Source organism: Hevea brasiliensis, chromosome 17 (genome assembly GCF_030052815.1).
Source record: "Hevea brasiliensis isolate MT/VB/25A 57/8 chromosome 17, ASM3005281v1, whole genome shotgun sequence".
NCBI classification, from domain to species: domain Eukaryota; kingdom Viridiplantae; phylum Streptophyta; class Magnoliopsida; order Malpighiales; family Euphorbiaceae; genus Hevea; species Hevea brasiliensis.
The window spans coordinates 3027293-3051808 of NC_079509.1; the positions used below are offsets into that span (position 1 = coordinate 3027293).

General features: G+C 32.0%; 2 protein-coding genes and 2 pseudogenes across 4 annotated transcripts; 1 reads left to right on the plus strand and 3 right to left on the minus strand.

Annotated features, from left to right (window-relative positions):
- On the plus strand, positions 1-24433 carry LOC110637515 (rust resistance kinase Lr10). 3 transcript variants are annotated; one of them, XM_021787655.2, is made up of 4 exons: positions 1-946; positions 13039-13068; positions 22877-22903; positions 23105-24433. In XM_021787655.2, the coding sequence occupies exons 1-4, from the start codon at positions 16-18 to the stop codon at positions 24235-24237; spliced, it is 2121 nt and encodes a 706-aa protein (XP_021643347.2). In that variant the 5' UTR covers positions 1-15; the 3' UTR covers positions 24238-24433. The 3 variants fall into 3 exon arrangements, with proteins under 3 accessions (XP_021643347.2, XP_057996153.1, XP_057996152.1); XM_058140169.1 differs by lacking the exons at positions 22877-22903; positions 23105-24433 and adding exons at positions 13160-13186; positions 13387-14716 and having other exon boundaries at positions 23-946; positions 13039-13067; XM_058140170.1 differs by lacking the exon at positions 13039-13068 and having other exon boundaries at positions 2-946.
- LOC131175553 (rust resistance kinase Lr10-like) lies at positions 5559-8158 on the minus strand (annotated as a pseudogene).
- On the minus strand, positions 9816-11080 carry LOC131175554 (rust resistance kinase Lr10-like; annotated as a pseudogene).
- LOC110637523 (rust resistance kinase Lr10) lies at positions 15247-17857 on the minus strand. Its single transcript, XM_021787667.2, has 3 exons — positions 17041-17857; positions 16670-16696; positions 15247-16584 (listed from the first exon to the last, which is right to left on the minus strand). Exons 1-3 carry the CDS (start codon positions 17690-17692, stop codon positions 15473-15475), a joined length of 1791 nt encoding a protein of 596 aa, XP_021643359.2. The 5' UTR covers positions 17693-17857; the 3' UTR covers positions 15247-15472.
- Positions 24434-24516: the final 83 nt, after the last annotated feature.

The following is a 24516-nucleotide window of genomic DNA, read 5'->3' on the forward strand; positions in this document are numbered from 1 at the left end:
TGTTAAAATTGCCATATGGTCTATACTTGTCTCTTGTGTGAGTTTTACCTCAAGGAAGAGAAAAAAGAAGCCACAGCCACAAGCCCACACCTTACAAGGGAAGAAAAAACACTATACCGACTTCTCTGTTTGGAGAAGAGCCTCTCTTTTTCTCTCTCTTTCTATCGCTCTGTTGCCATGTCCAGGGTCCTCTCTGCAAGTTATCCAATCCTTTCTTTTCTCTTCCTACTTAGCGTGACTTGCTTTGCTAAGAAAATCCATCGCTGTGATAAGCCTCCTTCCTGCGGCAATATAGAAAATATTTCCTATCCCTTTGGAATAGAAGGGGACCCAAACAATTGCGGTGATCCTAACTATCTTCTGGCCTGTGAGAATAATAACACAGTATTAAAGTTGTTTTCGAGGAAATACTACGTACGGGCTATCCATCGCAATAATAAAACCATCCGTGTTGTTGATGCTGGTTTGCAACAGGGAAATTGCTCCTCCCTTCCTCTTTTTCCTTTAACGGCTGATAACTTTTCTTCTTATTTCGAATATCCTTATCAGTTGTCGCCGTCGTCAAAAAAGGTAACGTTCATGAATTGTGAGAATCCAGTTGACTCTCCTCTCTTTGTGGACACACAGCCATGTGTTGATGGTGTGTGTAATTCGAAGTATTCATTTGCCTCCCCCAACAAGAACAGGCGTTCATATTCGTATGTTGTGTTTGGAGACGTGGAGTTATCACAGATTCCAGATTTGTGCAGCGTGGACTTGGCAGTCGTCACAGCGTCGTTAAAAAAATGCGACAAGAACTGTTCCTACTTGGACGTCTTCGAGGAGCTGCTATATGGGTTTCAACTTTCATGGTCTGAGATTTATTGCGAAGAGTGCCAGAACATTTTCAGAGACAGCCGCTGCAAATTTAATGATGATTTTTCAGAGTTTTCAGGATGCTATGGAGGTAAAAATTTTTTTTATCCCTCTCTCTTTTTCTTCCTTATTTTTTTTAAAAAAAAATAATTTTTAATTAAATTTTAAATAAATTTGATTTTGAGACCTACATAACTAGATATAACTTTTTTTTATTTTTGGTGATTTACTAGATATAACGTTAATATTAGTCACTGAATTTTTCTTTTTTTTAGTCTTTTCATCCAAGTTCAACTACCTAAAATGACTTTTCTCAGGTTAAATGCAAATGAATTCAATGGTAAATAAGCTCAATAAGCTCAATCTTTTATATGATTTTTCATGGATTATTAATTTTTTTACATATTGAAGGAAAAATAAAAGAAAAATGTAATCTTTAAACTTTTAAAAATAAATTGATAAAAAAAAAGGAAAATTAATGCTGACGAATAGGATTTGGAATTGAGCTTTCGATTAACTAGGGCCCTTCATTTTTATTTAAAAAATAAAAGGAGAAATGTGAAAAAATAAAAAATAAAAGGAGGATTTAAACTTGAAGCTTTGCCTAAGACGGAGATAAATTAAAAACAAAATTAAAATTTTATTGTTAAAAAATTTATGCTTGATTACAAATCTAAAATGATTCAGGTATATAATTAAGATATCCAAAAGCATTAAACACCTTATAACAACTAATAGTAAGTAAAGAAAATTAAATAAAAATTGCTAGCTTAAAAGTTTAGCCACTCACATTATCAGGTATCAATACAAACTCAACAAAATTGTATTCAAACATTATAATAACAAAATGGGTATTGAAATAAAAATAAAAATAAAAATAAAAAAGGAGATAAAAGGGTAAAAACTCTAACGATATTTTATGAGGACCCTTGCTCTAACTCCGAAGTATTTCATGAAAACCTTTTTTAAATTCTTGCTCTAGTTCAAAAATGGTGTTTTGTCTAGTGTTCGGAAGTTAAAAGACTCTCTTTGCTAAAAAAAAAAAAAAAAAAAAGCTTTAACTAACTCAAAATTGAACTTTTCCTCTCACTTGGTGAGTTTTCAAGAGCTGATTGATGAAGAAAAGTTAAAAAAAAGGCATCCCATAACCTGCTTGTGCACCTTTCCATTATCCCACAGTTTGATTGTGGGCATTTTTTCATTCCACAAGCAAGCTGTGGGATTAATTGTTTTTTCCATCACTTAATTCTTCCTCCCATGGTTTGAGTGTGATTTTTTCAATTTTCATGGCATGGGTGTAGAATTTACTGGAAACTCCATTTAACATTCAACTTCAATTTTTCTCAAATTTTTTTATCACTTTGAAGTTATTTAACTTGAAGCTTTGCCTAATACGAAGATCAATTTAAAACAAAATATAATTTTATTGTTAAAAAACTTGTTTCCCAACAATAAATTACAAATCTAAAATCATTCAAATATATAGCCAAAATATCTAAAAGAATTAAACATCTTATAATAACTAATAGCAAAACAAAGAAAATTAAATCAAAATCTCTAGCTTAAAGTTTAGTCACTTATATTATCAAGTGTCAACACAAACTCAACAAAATTATATCCAAACAACATAATAACAAATGGGTATTGAAATAAAAATAAAAATAAAAAAAAGAAAAAGAAATGGAAAGCAATAACTCTAATGATATTTCATGAAAACCCTTACTTTAGTATTGAAATAAAAATAAAAAAAGAAAAAGAAATGGAAAGCAAAACTCTAATGATATTTCATGAAAACCCTTACTTTAGCCTCCAAATACTTTTAAAAAAACCTCTTTTAAACTTTTGCTTGAGGTCAAAAATGGTTTTCTCAAGATGAAGAGAAACTTGAACCAACTCAAAATTGGACTTTTCCTCTCCCCTGGTAAGTTGTTAAAAGCTAATTGATGAGAAAAGTATAAAAAAGGCATCCACAACCTGCTTGTGCGCTCTCCATCATCCCACAGCTTGGTTGTGCTCATTTTTCCTTTCCACAGGTAGGTTGTGGGATTTATTGTTCCTTTGCATCACTTAATTTTTCTTCCTATGGTTTGGGTGTGATATTTTTTCAATTTCCATAATTTGAGTGTGGAATTTATTGGAAACTCCATTTAATCTTCAACTTCTATTTTTCTTAAATTTCTTTTTAAATCAATCTTTACATAAAAAAAAATAAAAATTAATTCAATAGAAAAATCAAATTTAAACTAATTAATCTAAGAAATGCTTATAAAAATTAATTAAGAGACAAAAATATAAAATTAACATAAATAAAAAACTATAAAAAAATTATAGATCATAAGTATTTTTGAAATAGAATTATATATATATATATATATATATATATATATATATATATATATATATATATATATATATATATATATATTTTCTTAGCGCTTTCAATTTAATTCAATTTCCCCATTTCGCTGATATTATGCATTTCTTACACATTCAGAGTTCGAGTGGTACATTTTCCTGGCCTCTTGTGAGTATTTTCGTTTCTTTTACTTAAATCACATTTACAATTAATTTATTGCAATAATATGCTTATTGAAATGATTAATTTTATTTTCCTTTTTGCAGATACTATTTTAATTCTATTAATCTTCGGTAAGATCACCAGCATGTCCTTTCTCATTTTAGCAATGATTCAGTTATTTGGAATTAAGATCGAAAATTATGTATTAATATAAAAAATTTCAAATGACACGTGATCAACAAATTCAAAGAAGCCTAAAGGGTTTCGCTCAAAATTGTTAGAATTGTTATTTTGCCCAAGTAATAGATTACATTTGCGCTTTGTTTATGCAGCATTAAAATGTCTAAGTGGGACGCCCTGCATAGCTACATTCTTAATTATAAAGTGGCGAAGGAGACATTTATCAATGTATGATACAATTGAAGAATTCCTCCGAAGTCACAATAACCTCATGCCTATCATGTATTCTTATTCAGACATCAAGAAGATGACTGGAGGTTTCAAAGATAAATTGGGTGAGGGAGGCTACGGTCAAGATACAAAGGAAAGCTTGCAAGTGGCAGAATTGTGGCAATAAAGATACTGGGCAAGTCAAAAGCCAATGGACAAGAATTTATCAATGAAGTTGCTACAATTGGGAGAATTCATCACACTAACATAGTGCAACTTATTGGATTTTGTGCTGAAAGATCTAAGCGTGCCCTCGTATATGAATTTATGTGCAATGGATCTCTTGAGAAATACATTTTTTCACAAAAACAAGATGTTGCTTTGAGTTGTGAAAAAATATATGAAATTTCTTTGGATATTGCTCGAGGAATTGAATATCTTCATAGAGGCTGTAGTGTACAAATGTTGCATTTTGACATCAAACCTCACAATATTCTCCTAGATAAAAAGTTCAAAGCTAAAGTGTCAGATTTTGGACTCGCAAAACTATATCCTACAGAAAATAGTATAGTGTCTCTCCCAAAGACCAAGAGGAACAATGGGTTACATGGCTCCACTTATTCTACAAGAACATTGGAGGGGTATCTTACAAAGCTGATGTTTATAGTTTTGGAACGTTGTTGATGGAAATGGCTGGTAGAAGGAAGAATTTGAATGCATTTGCAGATCATTCAAGCCAAATTTATTTCCCCTCATGGGTTTATGACCAATTTAGCGACGGAAAAGACATAGAAATTGAAGATGCAACAGAGGAGGAAAAGAAATTAACCAAGAAAATGATGATAGTAGCATTATGGTCCATACAAATGAGGCCTAGTGATCGTCCTCGATGAACAAAATTGTAGAGATGCTCGAAGGAGAAGTTGAATCATTGCATATGCCTCCCAAACCTTTTCTATCTCCACAAGAGCATCAACTGGATCTGGAATCAACATGAAAGCACCAAAGATTTCCAAACTCATCAAATGATAGAGCAGATTCTGAAAATTCAATTGTAAGTCCAACCTGATTGATCTAACATCAGAGTATAGCACTTATTATCTGAGAAGTGCAATATAGGCAGTAACTCATATAATGAATATAATAAGACATAGATCCCTAGAGGTTTAGCCTAGTATTCAATGCTATAGACATACCACTTGTTACGATAGGAGCGTAAAATGTTGAGTACATCTTCCAATGAAATAAGAAAATGTTTTGCAAGACATGTTCATGGAGGGCTTCTTTTCTCCTCTTCTATCTGTATTTTTATTCTTTTCCATCTGAACAAGAGTTTTTTTTTTTTTTACTATTATTATAATTCAATTCTTTTTCCTACCAACATTCAGACTTTGTTTGGTTTAATTCTATTGTAAAATTCATTTAGTTTACTAATGAATTCCAAATAGAATTCATTCACAAATAAATTTTTTTGTTTGGTATATTTTATATTAAATATGAAATTCTTTTCAATTGCAATGAATTTTGTATTCGGAATAAATAAAATAAAATAAAATGATATATAATAAGAGGATAATTTTGTCACTTGAAATATATATGATATTAAGTTTAGAATTCATTTGCAAATTCTATCAATTTTTGATAGAATTTGGTTTAATTATAATAAATTCTATAGAATTAATTATTAAAAATTCTAAATGAATTTTCATTTAAATCAAACACAAAAATTTTAGATTTATAAATGAATTTTATAAAATTTTATAGAATTTATTTATACTAAACACTACGTGAAAGATACTAATACAATTTTATGCGATTATATTTCATTATGCTTAATTACATCCTACTAAACAAACGTACATCAACACAGGAAGCTAAATAATCTTACACCCTACTAAGCTTACATTATACAGAAACCTTAATAACCTTTCCTAAACAAGCATTTAGTAGACAAATGGAGAACATCTATAACAGCAACCAGAATTTGCTCAAGATACAGGACAACAACAACGAGATTTTGATCACTCCACTTCAGTGATGACTTCTAACTCTTGGTACAGACGTCTCCCACGCATGCCTGCATCAGTCTTCATGGGACCTCCAGAGGCGAAAGGATTAGGCGGCATTGTTAAATCATCTCCTCCTTCCAACATTTGAACAACAACTTTCATCGAGGGACGATCTGCAGGGTACCATTGAATGCACCATAATCCAACAACTGTGAGTTTCCTTGCAATTTTAGCATCTCCTTCTTCCTCAATCCGGATTCTTAGCTCCTGTCCTTGATCCAAATGATTATATATCCACTCTGGGAAGAAGACTTGGCTAGTTTTCTCCACGTTAACGTCGATGTTTTTCCTTCCTCCAACCATTTCTAGCAGCAGCATTCCAAAGCTATAAACGTCTGACTTATAGGACACATTCCCAAAATTTCTAGAGAACACTTCAGGTGCAATATAGCCCATAGTCCCCCTTGCTGCAGTCATTGATACAGCACTTTGATCCTTGGAACATAGCTTTGCCAAGCCAAAATCAGAAATTTTTGGATTGAAGTTGTCATCTAACAAAATATTATGAGGTTTGATATCGAAATGGAGAATTCGCTGATCACACCCCTGGTGAAGATATTCAATCCCCTTGGCAACCCCAACAGCAATATCTTGCAGCTTCTCCCAGCCAAGGGAACGGTTGTTACCATCATCCGAAAATATGAATTTCTCTAGCGATTCATTTGGTAAGAACTCATAAACCAAAGCTCTTCTGAATCCATCAGCACAGAATCCAACCAAGCGAACAACATTAACATGGTGGATTCTTCCCATTGTTCCCACTTCATTAATAAACTCTTCTCCATTCCCCATCGAACTGTTGAGGATCTTCACAGCCACCAGAATCTCAGTAGAAAGCTTTCCCTTGAACACTGTGCCATATGCTCCCTGGCCCAACTTGTCCTTAAATTGGTTTGTAATCCTCTTTAGATCAGCATAGGAGTATCTTGTGGGCTTGAGAGCTTTGTAATCTTCCAAAAATTTCTATCCTGGCTTGGTTTTCCTTTTCTTTTCTATTAGTATTGTAAATATGACAGAGTGCTGCGGACAATAGTAGCAGCATAAACGAACCTAGGACTATACCTGCATATAAAACATAAAGGTATGAGCCCCCTTCATCTTCTAGAAAATCAATATGGATTATTTTCACTTTGGATTGGAAACTCACCTGCAATCCGTACCCTGGTCAAGATACCTGCAAAACATGAATGTAAATAATATCATTAGCATGACTACGGTTCGCCTTAATGCTAAATGCAACAACTAGAACTGATGCAGATCTTCGTTACGAAGTTTACAGATATACCAAACTTTTTGGGTTATTCTAATACTTAAGCTCTCTTTTATTTTCCAGTTGATTAATAAATGAACGACAGAATTTCTTAAGACTACATAAAGTAAAGCATTAGATAAAGAGTTTCAATTGCAAAATATTAAGTAAAGCACAAATCCTATGAAAACCCCAAGTAAATACTAGAATTCTTTTGTTTAGCTCGTGTGAGTAGAGATCTTTCCAAGATTGCTAAGCTAAAACCATACCTGATGTTTTGGGCAAGTCGAAACATGCAAGGTTACTATTCTTCCAGCCACAATGTTTACCTTGCTCTTCACAGAATTTACACGTTGGTTCGGACCAATTCAAACGAATAATATTCGAGTTATCGAACATTTCTTCTGGAACCGATGAAACATTATACATCTTGGTGCAAGATGTCAGAGGCAACTGATCAATTGTATCATAAGAATTGAAGGCATAAACTTTATTGCCGGCAGGACCTCCGAGGCAAGTCAATGGTTCTTCTAAATCTCTCTTTGACGCTGGACAACTGAACAAGGCATAATCATTTGTCTCTGCAGCAAATTGGAAATTAGAATTATAAAGATTGAAGTCTCTAGCCTTCCTTGGTAGACAGCCATCTGGGTCAGATGCAAAAAACACCTGGTTTACATAATCAATTCTTTGGACGTAGAGTTTCACAGAATTTGGCAGTTGAAGCTCTGCATGTTTCCCCTCTTTGCAAGATAAATCAAACCCATGATGATAGCCACACTCCTCTGGCTGTTTTTCTATTAGCAGGAATGGGAATCGAATGACTAGGCCTCGGCCACACCTTTCTTCCAGGCATTTATTAAATTCTAGTCCTTGCACTACCAGGCCTAACATGAACAAGCAAACTAATGAGAAGTTCATTTTCGAGGAGTAACTGATATGTAAAGCACTAGTGCTTCCAGGATGGATTTCTTCAGATTTCAAGAATCACTCCTTTGTGTGCAGGGAAGGAGCTAAGTGATTTATCTTGTTTTGGTTGACTGACTTTTGTAGGAGAATCAGCGTGGAAAAATAAAGCATTGTGGTAAGACAGATGAATGGTTATTGAACCCTCCTGGAAGTAGCCAAGAAAGCAGAGTGCGTTGACTTCAGCGTTGAAAAACAGAAGTCCAGCATTTACCCATTGTGGGGGTCTAATTGATGCAAATCCACTGGCCTGTGGTCATGTGAGCAATACCTTTAATCTAGCCCAACCCAAACACGGACAAGAAACTACTAACAACCAGGACTAGCCTACAAACATCCAAAAGCAAAAGACCACCCGTAAAATGGATGCCCAACCCAACCTTAAAATGGAGATTACTAATGGGCCTAATAACCTGGACCTGTTAACTGCGAGAAAAGGTTCCACCGTATGATGCGCGATAGCGATTTTGACCACCTTTCATTTGCGAATTGCGCGCGAGGGCCTCTTTCCTCCGGCGATCACACCCCACCAAAAGAATGACTCAGAAAATTGTATGGATTTTTGGACAAGGGAGACTTTACGAGTTAGACAGGTGGCCTTTAGTTCACGTATTGAAAATGAAAGTCAATATTAGAATTGAAATGGAGTGTAATCAGAAACATAATGATAAAATTTTACTTATGGTTAATTTATTGTGGAATTGAAATTCAAATTTTTTTATGTGTTTGATTTATATATCTAAGATAATAAATTCAAATTAAATTTATTTTTGTATTTAATAAAAATTAATTTAAAATTACTTTTTTATATTTATATTTTTTAATTTTAATAAATTATATGAAAATATAAAAAATAGTTTTTACATTATATTATGTTTATATATTTAATGATTTTAATTTTAATTTTAAGTTTTAATTAATTATGTGAAAATATAAAATATTATTTTAAATTTTTTATTTTAATTATTAATATAAAAATATGAAAATTGAAATATCTTAATGATTCTAAGAGTGAAATATATGTATATTAAAGCTAAGTCTTAAAAAAGTTTTATGAGAATGCTACATAAACTAATAAACATGCTTAAAAAATTATTATGTGGTATCTTTTTTATTTTTATTTTTAAATTTATCTATAAAAATTAGCTTATCATATTAAATATTAATTTTTATCTAAATATCTTTAAGTTTCAACTATTAAAATCTTATATCAACTATTAAAATTTAAAATTATTTTTAGAACATTTTTATGAATTTTAAAATTTCTTAAGTTTACAAATTCAAAACATTATAAAAATATATTTATCATATTATACATCTTTAAAATAAATTATTTTTTATTAAATTTTTAGTTACATTAAAAAATATTTATTTTTAAAAAAATTATATATGCAATTATTTGCTAAAAAATTATTTAAGAAATTTAAATATATATATATATATATGTTAATTTAAAATATAAAATTTTAATAATGATATTTCAAAAATTATCAAGTGACATATTTTTTTTTATTTTATTTATTCTTTTATTAATATATATTAAATAATTAAAAGATAAATAAAAAAATTTATTAGTCAACTTATTTATTTATTAAATTTGAAAAAAGTATAGTTAATTAAAATTTTATTATTGTTAAAATTTTATAATATAATTATGAAAATATAAATATAGCAAAATATAAAATAAATTATGATTAATTTAAAAGATAATCATTTCCATTCATTTAATCACGCATAAAGAGGAGGGTGAACCTAGTGGTGCCAAAATTTGATTGATAGAGATGATGTGATCTTATGATCACTCCGTTTCAGATATAATTGCCAACTCCTGGTGAAGATGCTTGCCAGCCCTTGTTGTAGGACCCCTAGAGGCAAAAGGGTTAGGAGGCATTGCTAATTTGTCTACGTCTCCTTCCAGCATCTGATCTACACTTTTCATTGATGGGCGATCAACGGGGTGCCACTGAATGCACCAAAGTCCTACAATTGTAAGATTCTTGGCAATTTCTGCATCTCGCTCTTTCTTGATTCGGATTCTTAACTCTTCTCCTTGATCTAAACGCCTGTATGCCAATTCTGGGAAGTAAACCTGGCTAGTGTTCTCTACTGTAGAATCTGGATTTTTTCTCCCTCCAACCATTTCTAGCAACACCATTCCAAAACTATAAACATCTGACTTGTAAGATACGTTTCCAAAGTTCCTAGAGAACACTTCAGGTGCTATGTAGCCCATTGTCCCCCTAGCTGTAGTCATTGAAACAGCAGTCTGATCCTTGGGGCACAATTTGTCCAGGCCAAAATCAGAAATTTTAGGATTGAAGTTATTGTCTAACAAGATATTATGAGGCTTGATGTCGAAATATAGGATTCTGTGATCACATCCTTGGTGAAGATACTCAATTCCTTTAGCTATGCCAAGAGCAATATCTTGAAGCTTCTCCCAACTAAGAGGAAGATTCTTACCAAGATCTGAAGATATAAAATTTTCCAGAGATTCATTTGGTAGATACTCATAAACTAGAGCTCTCCTAAATCCATCTGCACGGTAGCCAATCAATCGTACCACATTGACATGGTGGATTCTTCCCATTGTTGCTACTTCATTAATGAATTCTTCCCATTTCCTGTTGACTTGTTGAGTATCTTTACGGCCACAAAGATCTCTTCAGAATGTTTCCTTTAAACACTGTTCCATATGCTCCTCCCCAACTTTTCCACGAAGTGATTTGTAATCCTCTTTATATCTGCATATGAATACCTTGAGGGCTTGAGAGCCTTGTAATCCTGCAAATATTTTCAATTCTGGCTTGATTTTCTTCTTGTGCTTTGTGAGAGCCGTAGATACGGTAGAGGGCAAACGCCACTATTACTAGAAGAAGCAAACCTAGGGTTAAACCTATGTGAAGAACATTGAATCAAGAATCAATTTCTGTGCAAGATAATAGACGGCAAAGTCTACAATGCCAACTGTAAAGACAAATCACCCGTGGCCAGTAACTTTGTTTTGATGCCTGTAGAAGATAATAATGTCATTAGTTTGCTATGTACATGGCATTTGATGAAATCATGATTTACTGCTTCTGTAGATTGTTCTCGTTTTAAATATGAATGCCCATATATGATCCCAAGTACAAATATTGTTAAACTTGTAGCTTTGCCTAAGACGGAGATAAATTAAAAACAAAATTAAAATTTTATTGTTAAAAAATTTATGCTTGATTACAAATCTAAAATGATTCAGGTATATAATTAAGATATCCAAAAGCATTAAACACCTTATAACAACTAATAGTAAGTAAAGAAAATTAAATAAAAATCGCTAGCTTAAAAGTTTAGCCACTCACATTATCGGGTATCAGTACAAACTCAACAAAATTATATTCAAACATCATAATAACAAAACGGGTATTGAAATAAAAATAAAAATAAAAATAAAAAAGGAGATAAAAGGTAAAAACTCTAATGATATTTGATGAGGACCCTTGCTCTAACTCCGAAGTATTTCATGAAAACCTTTTTTAAATTCTTGCTTTAGTTCAAAAATGGTGTTTTGTCTAGTGTTTGGAAGTTAAAAGACTCTCTTTGCTAAAAAAAAAAAAAAGCTTTAACTAACTCAAAATTGAACTTTTCCTCTCACTTGGTGAGTTTTCAAGAGCTGATTGATGAAGAAAAGTTCAAAAAAAAGGCATCCCATAACCTGCTTGTGCACCTTTACATTATCCCACAGTTTGATTGTGGGCATTTTTTCATTCCACAAGCAAGCTGTGGGGTTGATTGTTTTTTCCATCACTTAATTCTTCCTCCCATGGTTTGAGTGTGATTTTTTCAATTTTCATGGCATGGGTGTAGAATTTACTGGAAATTCCATTTAACATTCAACTTCAATTTTTCTCAAATTTTTTATCACTTTGAAGCTATTTAACTTGAAGCTTTGCCTAATACGAAGATCAATTTAAAACAAAATATAATTTTATTGTTAAAAAACTTGTTTCCCAACAATAAATTACAAATCTAAAATCATTCAAATATAAAGCCAAAATATCTAAAAGAATTAAACATCATATAATAACTAATAGCAAAATAAAGAAAATTAAATCAAAATCTCTAGCTTAAAGTTTAGTCACTTATATTATCAAGTGTCAACACAAACTCAACAAAATTGTATCCAAACAACATAATAACAAATGGGTATTGAAATAAAAATAAAAATAAAAAAGAAAAAGAAATGGAAAGCAAAAACTCTAATGATATTTCATGAAAACCCTTACTTTAGTATTGAAATAAAAACAAAAATAAAAAGAAATGGAAAGCAAAAACTCTAATGATATTTCATGAAAACCCTTACTTTAGCCTCCAAATACTTTTAAAAGAACCTCTTTTAAACTTTTGCTTGAGGTCAAAAATGGTGTTTTCTCAAGATGAAGAGATACTTGAACCAACTCAAAATTGGACTTTTCCTCTCCCCTGGTGAGTTGTTAAAAGCTAATTGATGAGAAAAGTATAAAAAAAGGCATCCACAACCTGCTTGTGCGCTCTCCATCATCCCACAGCTTGGTTGTGCTCATTTTTCCTTTCCACAGGTAGGTTGTGGGATTTATTGTTCCTTTGCATCACTTAATTTTTCTTCCTATGGCTTGGGTGTGATATTTTTTCAATTTCCATAATTTGAGTGTGGAATTTATTGGAAACTCCATTTAATCTTCAACTTCCATATTTCTTAAAATTCTTTTTAATTCAATCTGTACATAAAAAAAAATAAAAATTAATTCAATAGAAAAATCAAATTTAAACTAATTAATCTAAGAAATGCTTATAAAAATTAATTAAGAGACAAAAATATAAAATTAACATAAATAAAAAACTATAAAAAAATTATAGATCATAAGTAGTTTTGAAATAGAATTATATATATATATATATTTTTTCTTAGCGCTTTCAATTTAATTCAATTTCCCCATTTCGCTGATATTATGCATTTCTTACACATTCAGAGTTCGAGTGGTACATTTTCCTGGCCTCTTGTGAGTATTTTCGTCTCTTTTACCTGATCACATTTACAATTTATTGCAATAATATGCTTATTGAAATGATTAATTTTATTTTCATTTTGCGTATATTATTGAACTTCTATTAATCGTCAGAAGATCACCAGCATGTCCTTTCTCATTTTAGCAATGATTCAGTTATTTGGAATTAAGATCGAAAATTATGTATTAATATAAAAAATTTCAAATGACACGTGATCAACAAATTCAAAGAAGCCTAAAGGGTTTCGCTCTAAATTGTTAGAATTGTTATTTTGCCCAAGTAATAGATTACATTTGCGCTTTGTTTATGCAGCATTAAAATGTCTAAGTGGGACGGCATGCATAGCTACATTCTTAATTACAAAATGGCGAAGGAGACATTTATCAATGTATGATACAATTGAAGAATTCCTCCGAAGTCACAATAACCTCATGCCTATCATGTATTCTTATTCAGACATCAAGAAGATGACTGGAGGTTTCAAAGATAAATTGGGTGAGGGAGGCTACGGTTCAATATACAAAGGAAAGCTTGCAAGTGGCAGAATTGTGGCAATAAAGATACTGGGCAAGTCAAAAGCCAATGGACAAGAATTTATCAATGAAGTTGCTACAATTGGGAGAATTCATCACACTAACATAGTGCAACTTATTGGATTTTGTGCTGAAAGATCTAAGCGTGCCCTCGTATATGAATTTATGTGCAGTGGATCTCTTGAGAAATACATTTTTTCACAAAAACAAGACGTTGCTTTGAGTTGTGAAAAAATATATGAAATTTCTTTGGATATTGCTCGAGGAATTGAATATCTTCACAGAGGCTGTAGTGTACAAATTTTGCATTTTGACATCAAACCTCACAATATTCTCCTAGATGAAAAGTTCAAAGCTAAAGTGTCAGATTTTGGACTCGCAAAACTATATCCTACAGAAAATAGTATAGTGTCTCTCCCAGCACCAAGAGGAACAATGGGTTACATGGCTCCAGAATTATTCTACAAGAACATTGGAGGGGTATCTTACAAAGCTGATGTTTATAGTTTTGGAATGTTGTTGATGGAAATGGCTGGTAGAAGGAAGAATTTGAATGCATTTGCAGATCATTCAAGCCAAATTTATTTCCCCTCATGGGTTTATGACCAATTTAGCGACGGAAAAGACATAGAAATTGAAGATGCAACAGAGGAGGAAAAGAAATTAACCAAGAAAATGATGATAGTAGCATTATGGTCCATACAAATGAGGCCTAGTGATCGTCCCTCGATGAACAAAATTGTAGAGATGCTCGAAGGAGAAGTTGAATCATTGCATATGCCTCCCAAACCTTTTCTATCTCCACAAGAGCTGCATCAACTGGTTACTGGAATCAACATGAAAGCACCAGCATTTCCAAACTCATCAAATGATAGAGCAGATTCTGAAAATTCAATTGTAAGTCCAACCTGAGTGATCTTACATCAGAGTAGTGCACTTATTATCTGAGAAGTGCAATTTAGGCAGTTACTCATTTCCTGAATTTAATACGACATAGATCCCTTGTGGTTTAGCCTAGTATTCAATGCTATAGACATACCAGTTGTTCTGATAGGAGCGTAAAATGTTGAGTACATCTTCCAATGAAATAAGAAAATGTTTTGCAGTACATGTTCATGAGGGCTTCTTTTTCTCCTCTTCTATCTGTATTTTTATTCTTTTTCCATCTGAACAAGAGTTTTTTTTTTTTTACTATTATTATAATTCAATTCTTTTTCCTACCAACATTCAGACTTTGTTTGGTTTAATTCTATTGTAAAATTCATTTAGTTTACTAATGAATTCCAAATAGAATTCATTCACAAATAAATTTCTTTGTTTGGTATATTTTATATTAAATATGAAATTCTTTTCAATTGCAATGAATTTTGTATTCGGAATAAATAAAATAAAATAAAATGATATATAATAAGAGGATAATTTTGTCACTTGAAATATATATGATATTAAGTTTAGAATTCATTTGTAAATTCTATCAATTTTTGATAGAATTTGGTTTAATTATAATAAATTCTATAGAATTAATTATTAAAAATTCTAAATGAATTTTCATTTAAATCAAACACAAAAATTTTAGATTTATAAATAAATTTTATAAAATTTTATAGAATTTATTTATACTAAACACTACGTGAAAGATACTAATACAATTTTATGCGATTATATTTCATTATGCTTAATTACATCCTACTAAACAAACGTACATCAACACAGGAAGCTTAATAATCTTACACCCTACTAAGCTTACATTGTACAGAAACCTTAATAACCTTTCCTAAACAAGCATTTAGTAGACAAATGGAGAACATCTATAACAGCAACCAGAATTTGCTCAAGATACAGGACAACAACAACGAGATTTTGATCACTCCACTTCAGTGATGACTTCTAACTCTTGGTACAGACGTCTCCCACGCATGCCTGCATCAGTCTTCATGGGACCTCCAGAGGCGAAAGGATTAGGCGGCATTGTTAAATCATCTCCTCCTTCCAACATTTGAACAACAACTTTCATCGAGGGACGATCTGCAGGGTACCATTGAATGCACCATAATCCAACAACTGTGAGTTTCCTTGCAATTTTAGCATCTCCTTCTTCCTCAATCCGGATTCTTAGCTCCTGTCCTTGATCCAAATGATTATATATCCACTCTGGGAAGAAGACTTGGCTAGTTTTCTCCACGTTAACGTCGATGTTTTTCCTTCCTCCAACCATTTCTAGCAGCAGCATTCCAAAGCTATAAACGTCTGACTTATAGGACACATTCCCAAAATTTCTAGAGAACACTTCAGGTGCAATATAGCCCATAGTCCCCCTTGCTGCAGTCATTGATACAGCACTTTGATCCTTGGAACATAGCTTTGCCAAGCCAAAATCAGAAATTTTTGGATTGAAGTTGTCATCTAACAAAATATTATGAGGTTTGATATCGAAATGGAGAATTCGCTGATCACACCCCTGGTGAAGATATTCAATCCCCTTGGCAACCCCAACAGCAATATCTTGCAGCTTCTCCCAGCCAAGGGAACGGTTGTTACCATCATCCGAAAATATGAATTTCTCTAGCGATTCATTTGGTAAGAACTCATAAACCAAAGCTCTTCTGAATCCATCAGCACAGAATCCAACCAAGCGAACAACATTAACATGGTGGATTCTTCCCATTGTTCCCACTTCATTAATAAACTCTTCTCCATTCCCCATCGAACTGTTGAGGATCTTCACAGCCACCAGAATCTCAGTAGAAAGCTTTCCCTTGAACACTGTGCCATATGCTCCCTGGCCCAACTTGTCCTTAAATTGGTTTGTAATCCCCTTTAGATCAGCATAGGAGTATCTTGTGGGCTTGAGAGCTTTGTAATCTTCCAAAAATTTCTCTATCCTGGCTTGGTTTTCCTTTTCTTTTCTATTAGTATTGTAAATATGACAGAGTGCTGCGGACAATAGTAGCAGCATAAACGAACCTAGGACTATACCTGCATATAAAACATAAAGGTATGAGCCCCCTTCATCTTCTAGAAAATCAATATGGATTATTTTCACTTTGGATTGGAAACTCACCTGCAATCCGTACCCTGGTCAAGATACCTGCAAAACATGAATGTAAATAATATCATTAGCATGACTACGGTTCGCCTTAATGCTAAATGCAACAACTAGAACTGATGCAGATCTTCGTTACGAAGTTTACAGATATACCAAACTTTTTGGGTTATTCTAATACTTAAGCTCTCTTTTATTTTCCAGTTGATTAATAAATGAACGACAGAATTTCTTAAGACTACATAAAGTAAAGCATTAGATAAAGAGTTTCAATTGCAAAATATTAAGTAAAGCACAAATCCTATGAAAACCCCAAGTAAATACTAGAATTCTTTTGTTTAGCTCGTGTGAGTAGAGATCTTTCCAAGATTGCTAAGCTAAAACCATACCTGATGTTTTGGGCAAGTCGAAACATGCAAGGTTACTATTCTTCCAGCCACAATGTTTACCTTGCTCTTCACAGAATTTACACGTTGGTTCGGACCAATTCAAACGAATAATATTCGAGTTATCGAACATTTCTTCTGGAACCGATGAAACATTATACATCTTGGTGCAAGATGTCAGAGGCAACTGATCAATTGTATCATGAGAATTGAAGGCATAAACTTTATTGCCGGCAGGACCTCCGAGGCAAGTCAATGGTTCTTCTAAATCTCTCTTTGACGCTGGACAACTGAACAAGGCATAATCATTTGTCTCTGCAGCAAATTGGAAATTAGAATTATAAAGATTGAAGTCTCTAGCCTTCCTTGGTAGACAGCCATCTGGGTCAGATGCAAAAAACACCTGGTTTACATAATCAATTCTTTGGACGTAGAGTTTCACAGAATTTGGCAGTTGAAGCTCTGCATGTTTCCCCTCTTTGCAAGATAAATCAAACCCATGATGATAGCCACACTCCTCTGGCTGTTTTTCTATTAGCAGGAATGGGAATCGAATGACTAGGCCTCGGCCACACCTTTCTTCCAGGCATTTATTAAATTCTAGTCCTTGGACTACCAGGCCTAACATGAACAAGCAAACTAATGAGAAGTTCATTTTCGAGGAGTAACTGATATGTAAAGCACTAGTGCTTCCAGGATGGATTTCTTCAGATTTCAAGAATCACTCCTTTGTGTGCAGGGAAGGAGCTAAGTGATTTATCTTGTTTTGGTTGACTGACTTTTGTAGGAGAATCAGCGTGGAAAAATAAAGCATTGTGGTAAGACAGATGAATGGTTATTGAACCCTCCTGGAAGTAGCCAAGAAAGCAGAGTGCATTGACTTCAGCGTTGAAAAACAGAAGTCCAGCATTTACCCATTGTGGGGGTCTAATTGATGCAAATCCACTGGCCTGTGGTCATGTGAGCAATACCTTTAATCTAGCCCAACCCAAACACGGACAAGAAACTACTAACAACCAGGACTAGCCTACAAACATCCAAAAGCAAAAGACCACCCGTAAAATGGATGCCCAACCCAACCTTAAAATGGAGATTACTAATGGGCCTAATAACCTGGACCTGTTAACTGCGAGAAAAGGTTCCACCGTATGATGCGCGATAGCGATTTTGACCACCTTTCATTTGCGAATTGCGCGCGAGGGCCTCTTTCCTCCGGCGATCACACCCCACCAAAAGAATGACTCAGAAAATTGTATGGATTTTTGGACAAGGGAGACTTTACGAGTTAGACAGGTGGCCTTTAGTTCACGTATTGAAAATGAAAGTCAATATTAGAATTGAAATGGAGTGTAATCAGAAACATAATGATAAAATTTTACTTATGGTTAATTTATTGTGGAATTGAAATTCAAATTTTTTTATGTGTTTGATTTATATATCTAAGATAATAAATTCAAATTAAATTTATTTTTGTATTTAATAAAAATTAATTTAAAATTACTTTTTTATATTTATATTTTTTAATTTTAATAAATTATATGAAAATATAAAAAATAGTTTTTACATTATATTATGTTTATATATTTAATGATTTTAATTTTAATTATAAGTTTTAATTAATTATGTGAAAATATAAAATATTATTTTAAATTTTTTATTTTAATTATTAATATAAAAATATGAAAATTGAAATATCTTAATCATTATAAGAGTGAAATATATGTATATTAAAGCTAAGTCTTAAAAAAAGTTTTATGAGAATGCTACATAAACTAATAAACATGCTTAAAAAATTATTATGTGGTATCTTTTTTATTTTTATTTTTAAATTTATCTATAAAAATTAGCTTATCATATTAAATATTAATTTTTATCTAAATATCTTTAAGTTTCAACTATTAAAATCTTATATCAACTATTAAAATTTAAAATTATTTTTAGAACATTTTTATGAATTTTAAAATTTCTTAAGTTTACAAATTCAAAACATTATAAAAATATATTTATCATATTATACATCTTTAAAATAAATTATTTTTTATTAAATTTTTAGTTACATTAAAAAATATTTATTTTTAAAAAAATTATATATGCAATTATTTGCTAAAAAATTATTTAAGAAATTTAAATATATATATATATATATATATATATATATATATATATGTTAATTTAAAATATAAAATTTTAATAATGATATTTCAAAAATTATCAAGTGACATATTTTTTTTTATTTTATTTATTCTTTTATTAATATATATTAAATAATTAAAAGATAAATAAAAAAATTTATTAGTCAACTTATTTATTTATTAAATTTGAAAAAAGTATAGTTAATTAAAATTTTATTATTGTTAAAATTTTATAATATAATTATGAAAATATAAATATAGCAAAATATAAAATAAATTATGATTAATTTAAAAGATAATCATTTCCATTCATTTAATCACGCATAAAGAGGAGGGTGAACCTAGTGGTGCCAAAATTTGATTGATAGAGATGATGTGATCTTATGATCACTCCGTTTCAGATATAATTGCCAACTCCTGGTGAAGATGCTTGCCAGCCCTTGTTGTAGGACCCCTAGAGGCAAAAGGGTTAGGAGGCATTGCTAATTTGTCTACGTCTCCTTCCAGCATCTGATCTACACTTTTCATTGATGGGCGATCAACGGGGTGCCACTGAATGCACCAAAGTCCTACAATTGTAAGATTCTTGGCAATTTCTGCATCTCGCTCTTTCTTGATTCGGATTCTTAACTCTTCTCCTTGATCTAAACGCCTGTATGCCAATTCTGGGAAGTAAACCTGGCTAGTGTTCTCTACTGTAGAATCTGGATTTTTTCTCCCTCCAACCATTTCTAGCAACACCATTCCAAAACTATAAACATCTGACTTGTAAGATACGTTTCCAAAGTTCCTAGAGAACACTTCAGGTGCTATGTAGCCCATTGTCCCCCTAGCTGTAGTCATTGAAACAGCAGTCTGATCCTTGGGGCACAATTTGTCCAGGCCAAAATCAGAAATTTTAGGATTGAAGTTATTGTCTAACAAGATATTATGAGGCTTGATGTCGAAATATAGGATTCTGTGATCACATCCTTGGTGAAGATACTCAATTCCTTTAGCTATGCCAAGAGCAATATCTTGAAGCTTCTCCCAACTAAGAGGAAGATTCTTACCAAGATCTGAAGATATAAAATTTTCCAGAGATTCATTTGGTAGATACTCATAAACTAGAGCTCTCCTAAATCCATCTGCACGGTAGCCAATCAATCGTACCACATTGACATGGTGGATTCTTCCCATTGTTGCTACTTCATTAATGAATTCTTCCCATTTCCTGTTGACTTGTTGAGTATCTTTACGGCCACAAAGATCTCTTCAGAATGTTTCCCTTTAAACACTGTTCCATATGCTCCCTCCCCCAACTTTTCCACGAAGTGATTTGTAATCCTCTTTATATCTGCATATGAATACCTTGAGGGCTTGAGAGCCTTGTAATCCTGCAAATATTTTCAATTCTGGCTTGATTTTCTTCTTGTGCTTTGTGAGAGCCGTAGATACGGTAGAGGGCAAACGCCACTATTACTAGAAGAAGCAAACCTAGGGTTAAACCTATGTGAAGAACATTGAATCAAGAATCAATTTCTGTGCAAGATAATAGACGGCAAAGTCTACAATGCCAACTGTAAAGACAAATCACCCGTGGCCAGTAACTTTGTTTTGATGCCTGTAGAAGATAATAATGTCATTAGTTTGCTATGTACATGGCATTTGATGAAATCATGATTTACTGCTTCTGTAGATTGTTCTCGTTTTAAATATGAATGCCCATATATGATCCCAAGTACAAATATTGTTAAACTTGTAGCTTTGCCTAAGACGGAGATAAATTAAAAACAAAATTAAAATTTTATTGTTAAAAAATTTATGCTTGATTACAAATCTAAAATGATTCAGGTATATAATTAAGATATCCAAAAGCATTAAACACCTTATAACAACTAATAGTAAGTAAAGAAAATTAAATAAAAATCGCTAGCTTAAAAGTTTAGCCACTCACATTATCGGGTATCAGTACAAACTCAACAAAATTATATTCAAACATCATAATAACAAAACGGGTATTGAAATAAAAATAAAAATAAAAATAAAAAAGGAGATAAAAGGTAAAAACTCTAATGATATTTGATGAGGACCCTTGCTCTAACTCCGAAGTATTTCATGAAAACCTTTTTTAAATTCTTGCTTTAGTTCAAAAATGGTGTTTTGTCTAGTGTTTGGAAGTTAAAAGACTCTCTTTGCTAAAAAAAAAAAAAGCTTTAACTAACTCAAAATTGAACTTTTCCTCTCACTTGGTGAGTTTTCAAGAGCTGATTGATGAAGAAAAGTTCAAAAAAAAGGCATCCCATAACCTGCTTGTGCACCTTTACATTATCCCACAGTTTGATTGTGGGCATTTTTTCATTCCACAAGCAAGCTGTGGGGTTGATTGTTTTTTCCATCACTTAATTCTTCCTCCCATGGTTTGAGTGTGATTTTTTCAATTTTCATGGCATGGGTGTAGAATTTACTGGAAATTCCATTTAACATTCAACTTCAATTTTTCTCAAATTTTTTATCACTTTGAAGCTATTTAACTTGAAGCTTTGCCTAATACGAAGATCAATTTAAAACAAAATATAATTTTATTGTTAAAAAACTTGTTTCCCAACAATAAATTACAAATCTAAAATCATTCAAATATAAAGCCAAAATATCTAAAAGAATTAAACATCATATAATAACTAATAGCAAAATAAAGAAAATTAAATCAAAATCTCTAGCTTAAAGTTTAGTCACTTATATTATCAAGTGTCAACACAAACTCAACAAAATTGTATCCAAACAACATAATAACAAATGGGTATTGAAATAAAAATAAAAATAAAAAAGAAAAAGAAATGGAAAGCAAAAACTCTAATGATATTTCATGAAAACCCTTACTTTAGTATTGAAATAAAAATAAAAAAAGAAAAAGAAATGGAAAGCAAAAACTCTAATGATATTTCATGAAAACCCTTACTTTAGCCTCCAAATACTTTTAAAAGAACCTCTTTTAAACTTTTGCTTGAGGTCAAAAATGGTGTTTTCTCAAGATGAAGAGATACTTGAACCAACTCAAAATTGGACTTTTCCTCTCCCCTGGTGAGTTGTTAAAAGCTAATTGATGAGAAAAGTATAAAAAAAGGCATCCACAACCTGCTTGTGCGCTCTCCATCATCCCACAGCTTGGTTGTGCTCATTTTTCCTTTCCACAGGTAGGTTGTGGGATTTATTGTTCCTTTGCATCACTTAATTTTTCTTCCTATGGCTTGGGTGTGATATTTTTTCAATTTCCATAATTTGAGTGTGGAATTTATTGGAAACTCCATTTAATCTTCAACTTCTATTTTTCTTAAATTTCTTTTTAAATCAATCTGTACATAAAAAAAAATAAAAATTAATTCAATAGAAAAATCAAATTTAAACTAATTAATCTAAGAAATGCTTATAAAAATTAATTAAGAGACAAAAATATAAAATTAACATAAATAAAAAACTATAAAAAAATTATAGATCATAAGTAGTTTTGAAATAGAATTATATATATATATATATTTTTTCTTAGCGCTTTCAATTTAATTCAATTTCCCCATTTCGCTGATATTATGCATTTCTTACACATTCAGAGTTCGAGTGGTACATTTTCCTGGCCTCTTGTGAGTATTTTCGTCTCTTTTACCTGATCACATTTACAATTTATTGCAATAATATGCTTATTGAAATGATTAATTTTATTTTCCTTTTTGCAGATATTATTGAACTTCTATTAATCGTCGGTAAGATCACCAGCATGTCCTTTCTCATTTTAGCAATGATTCAGTTATTTGGAATTAAGATCGAAAATTATGTATTAATATAAAAAATTTCAAATGACACGTGATCAACAAATTCAAAGAAGCCTAAAGGGTTTCGCTCTAAATTGTTAGAATTGTTATTTTGCCCAAGTAATAGATTACATTTGCGCTTTGTTTATGCAGCATTAAAATGTCTAAGTGGGACGGCATGCATAGCTACATTCTTAATTACAAAATGGCGAAGGAGACATTTATCAATGTATGATACAATTGAAGAATTCCTCCGAAGTCACAATAACCTCATGCCTATCATGTATTCTTATTCAGACATCAAGAAGATGACTGGAGGTTTCAAAGATAAATTGGGTGAGGGAGGCTACGGTTCAATATACAAAGGAAAGCTTGCAAGTGGCAGAATTGTGGCAATAAAGATACTGGGCAAGTCAAAAGCCAATGGACAAGAATTTATCAATGAAGTTGCTACAATTGGGAGAATTCATCACACTAACATAGTGCAACTTATTGGATTTTGTGCTGAAAGATCTAAGCGTGCCCTCGTATATGAATTTATGTGCAGTGGATCTCTTGAGAAATACATTTTTTCACAAAAACAAGACGTTGCTTTGAGTTGTAAAAAAATATATGAAATTTCTTTGGATATTGCTCGAGGAATTGAATATCTTCACAGAGGCTGTAGTGTACAAATTTTGCATTTTGACATCAAACCTCACAATATTCTCCTAGATGAAAAGTTCAAAGCTAAAGTGTCGGATTTTAGACTCGCAAAACTATATCCTACAGAAAATAGTATAGTGTCTCTCCCAGCACCAAGAGGAACAATGGGTTACATGGCTCCAAAATTATTCTACAAGAACATTGGAGGGGTATCTTACAAAGCTGATGTTTATAGTTTTGGAATGTTGTTGATGGAAATGGCTGGTAGAAGGAAGAATTTGAATGCATTTGCAGATCATTCAAGCCAAATTTATTTCCCCTCTTGGGTTTATGACCAATTTAGCGACGGAAAAGACATAGAAATTGAAGATGCAACAGAGGAGGAAAAGAAATTAACCAAGAAAATGATGATAGTAGCATTATGGTCCATACAAATGAGGCCTAGTGATCGTCCCTCGATGAACAAAATTGTAGAGATGCTCGAAGGAGAAGTTGAATCATTGCATATGCCTCCCAAACCTTTTCTATCTCCACAAGAGCTGCATCAACTGGATACTGGAATCAACATGAAAGCACCAGCATTTCCAAACTCATCAAATGATAGAGCAGATTCTGAAAATTCAATTGTAAGTCCAACCTGAGTGATCTTACATCAGAGTAGTGCCCTTATTATCTGAGAAGTGCAATTTAGGCAGTTACTCATTTCCTGAATTTAATACGACATAGATCCCTTGTGGTTTAGCCTAGTATTCAATGCTATAGACATACCAGTTGTTCTGATAGGAGCGTAAAATGTTGAGTACATCTTCCAATGAAATAAGAAAATGTTTTGCAGTACATGTTCATGAGGGCTTCTTTTTCTCCTCTTCTATCTGTATTTTTATTCTTTTTCCATCTGAACAAGAGTTTTTTTTTTTTTT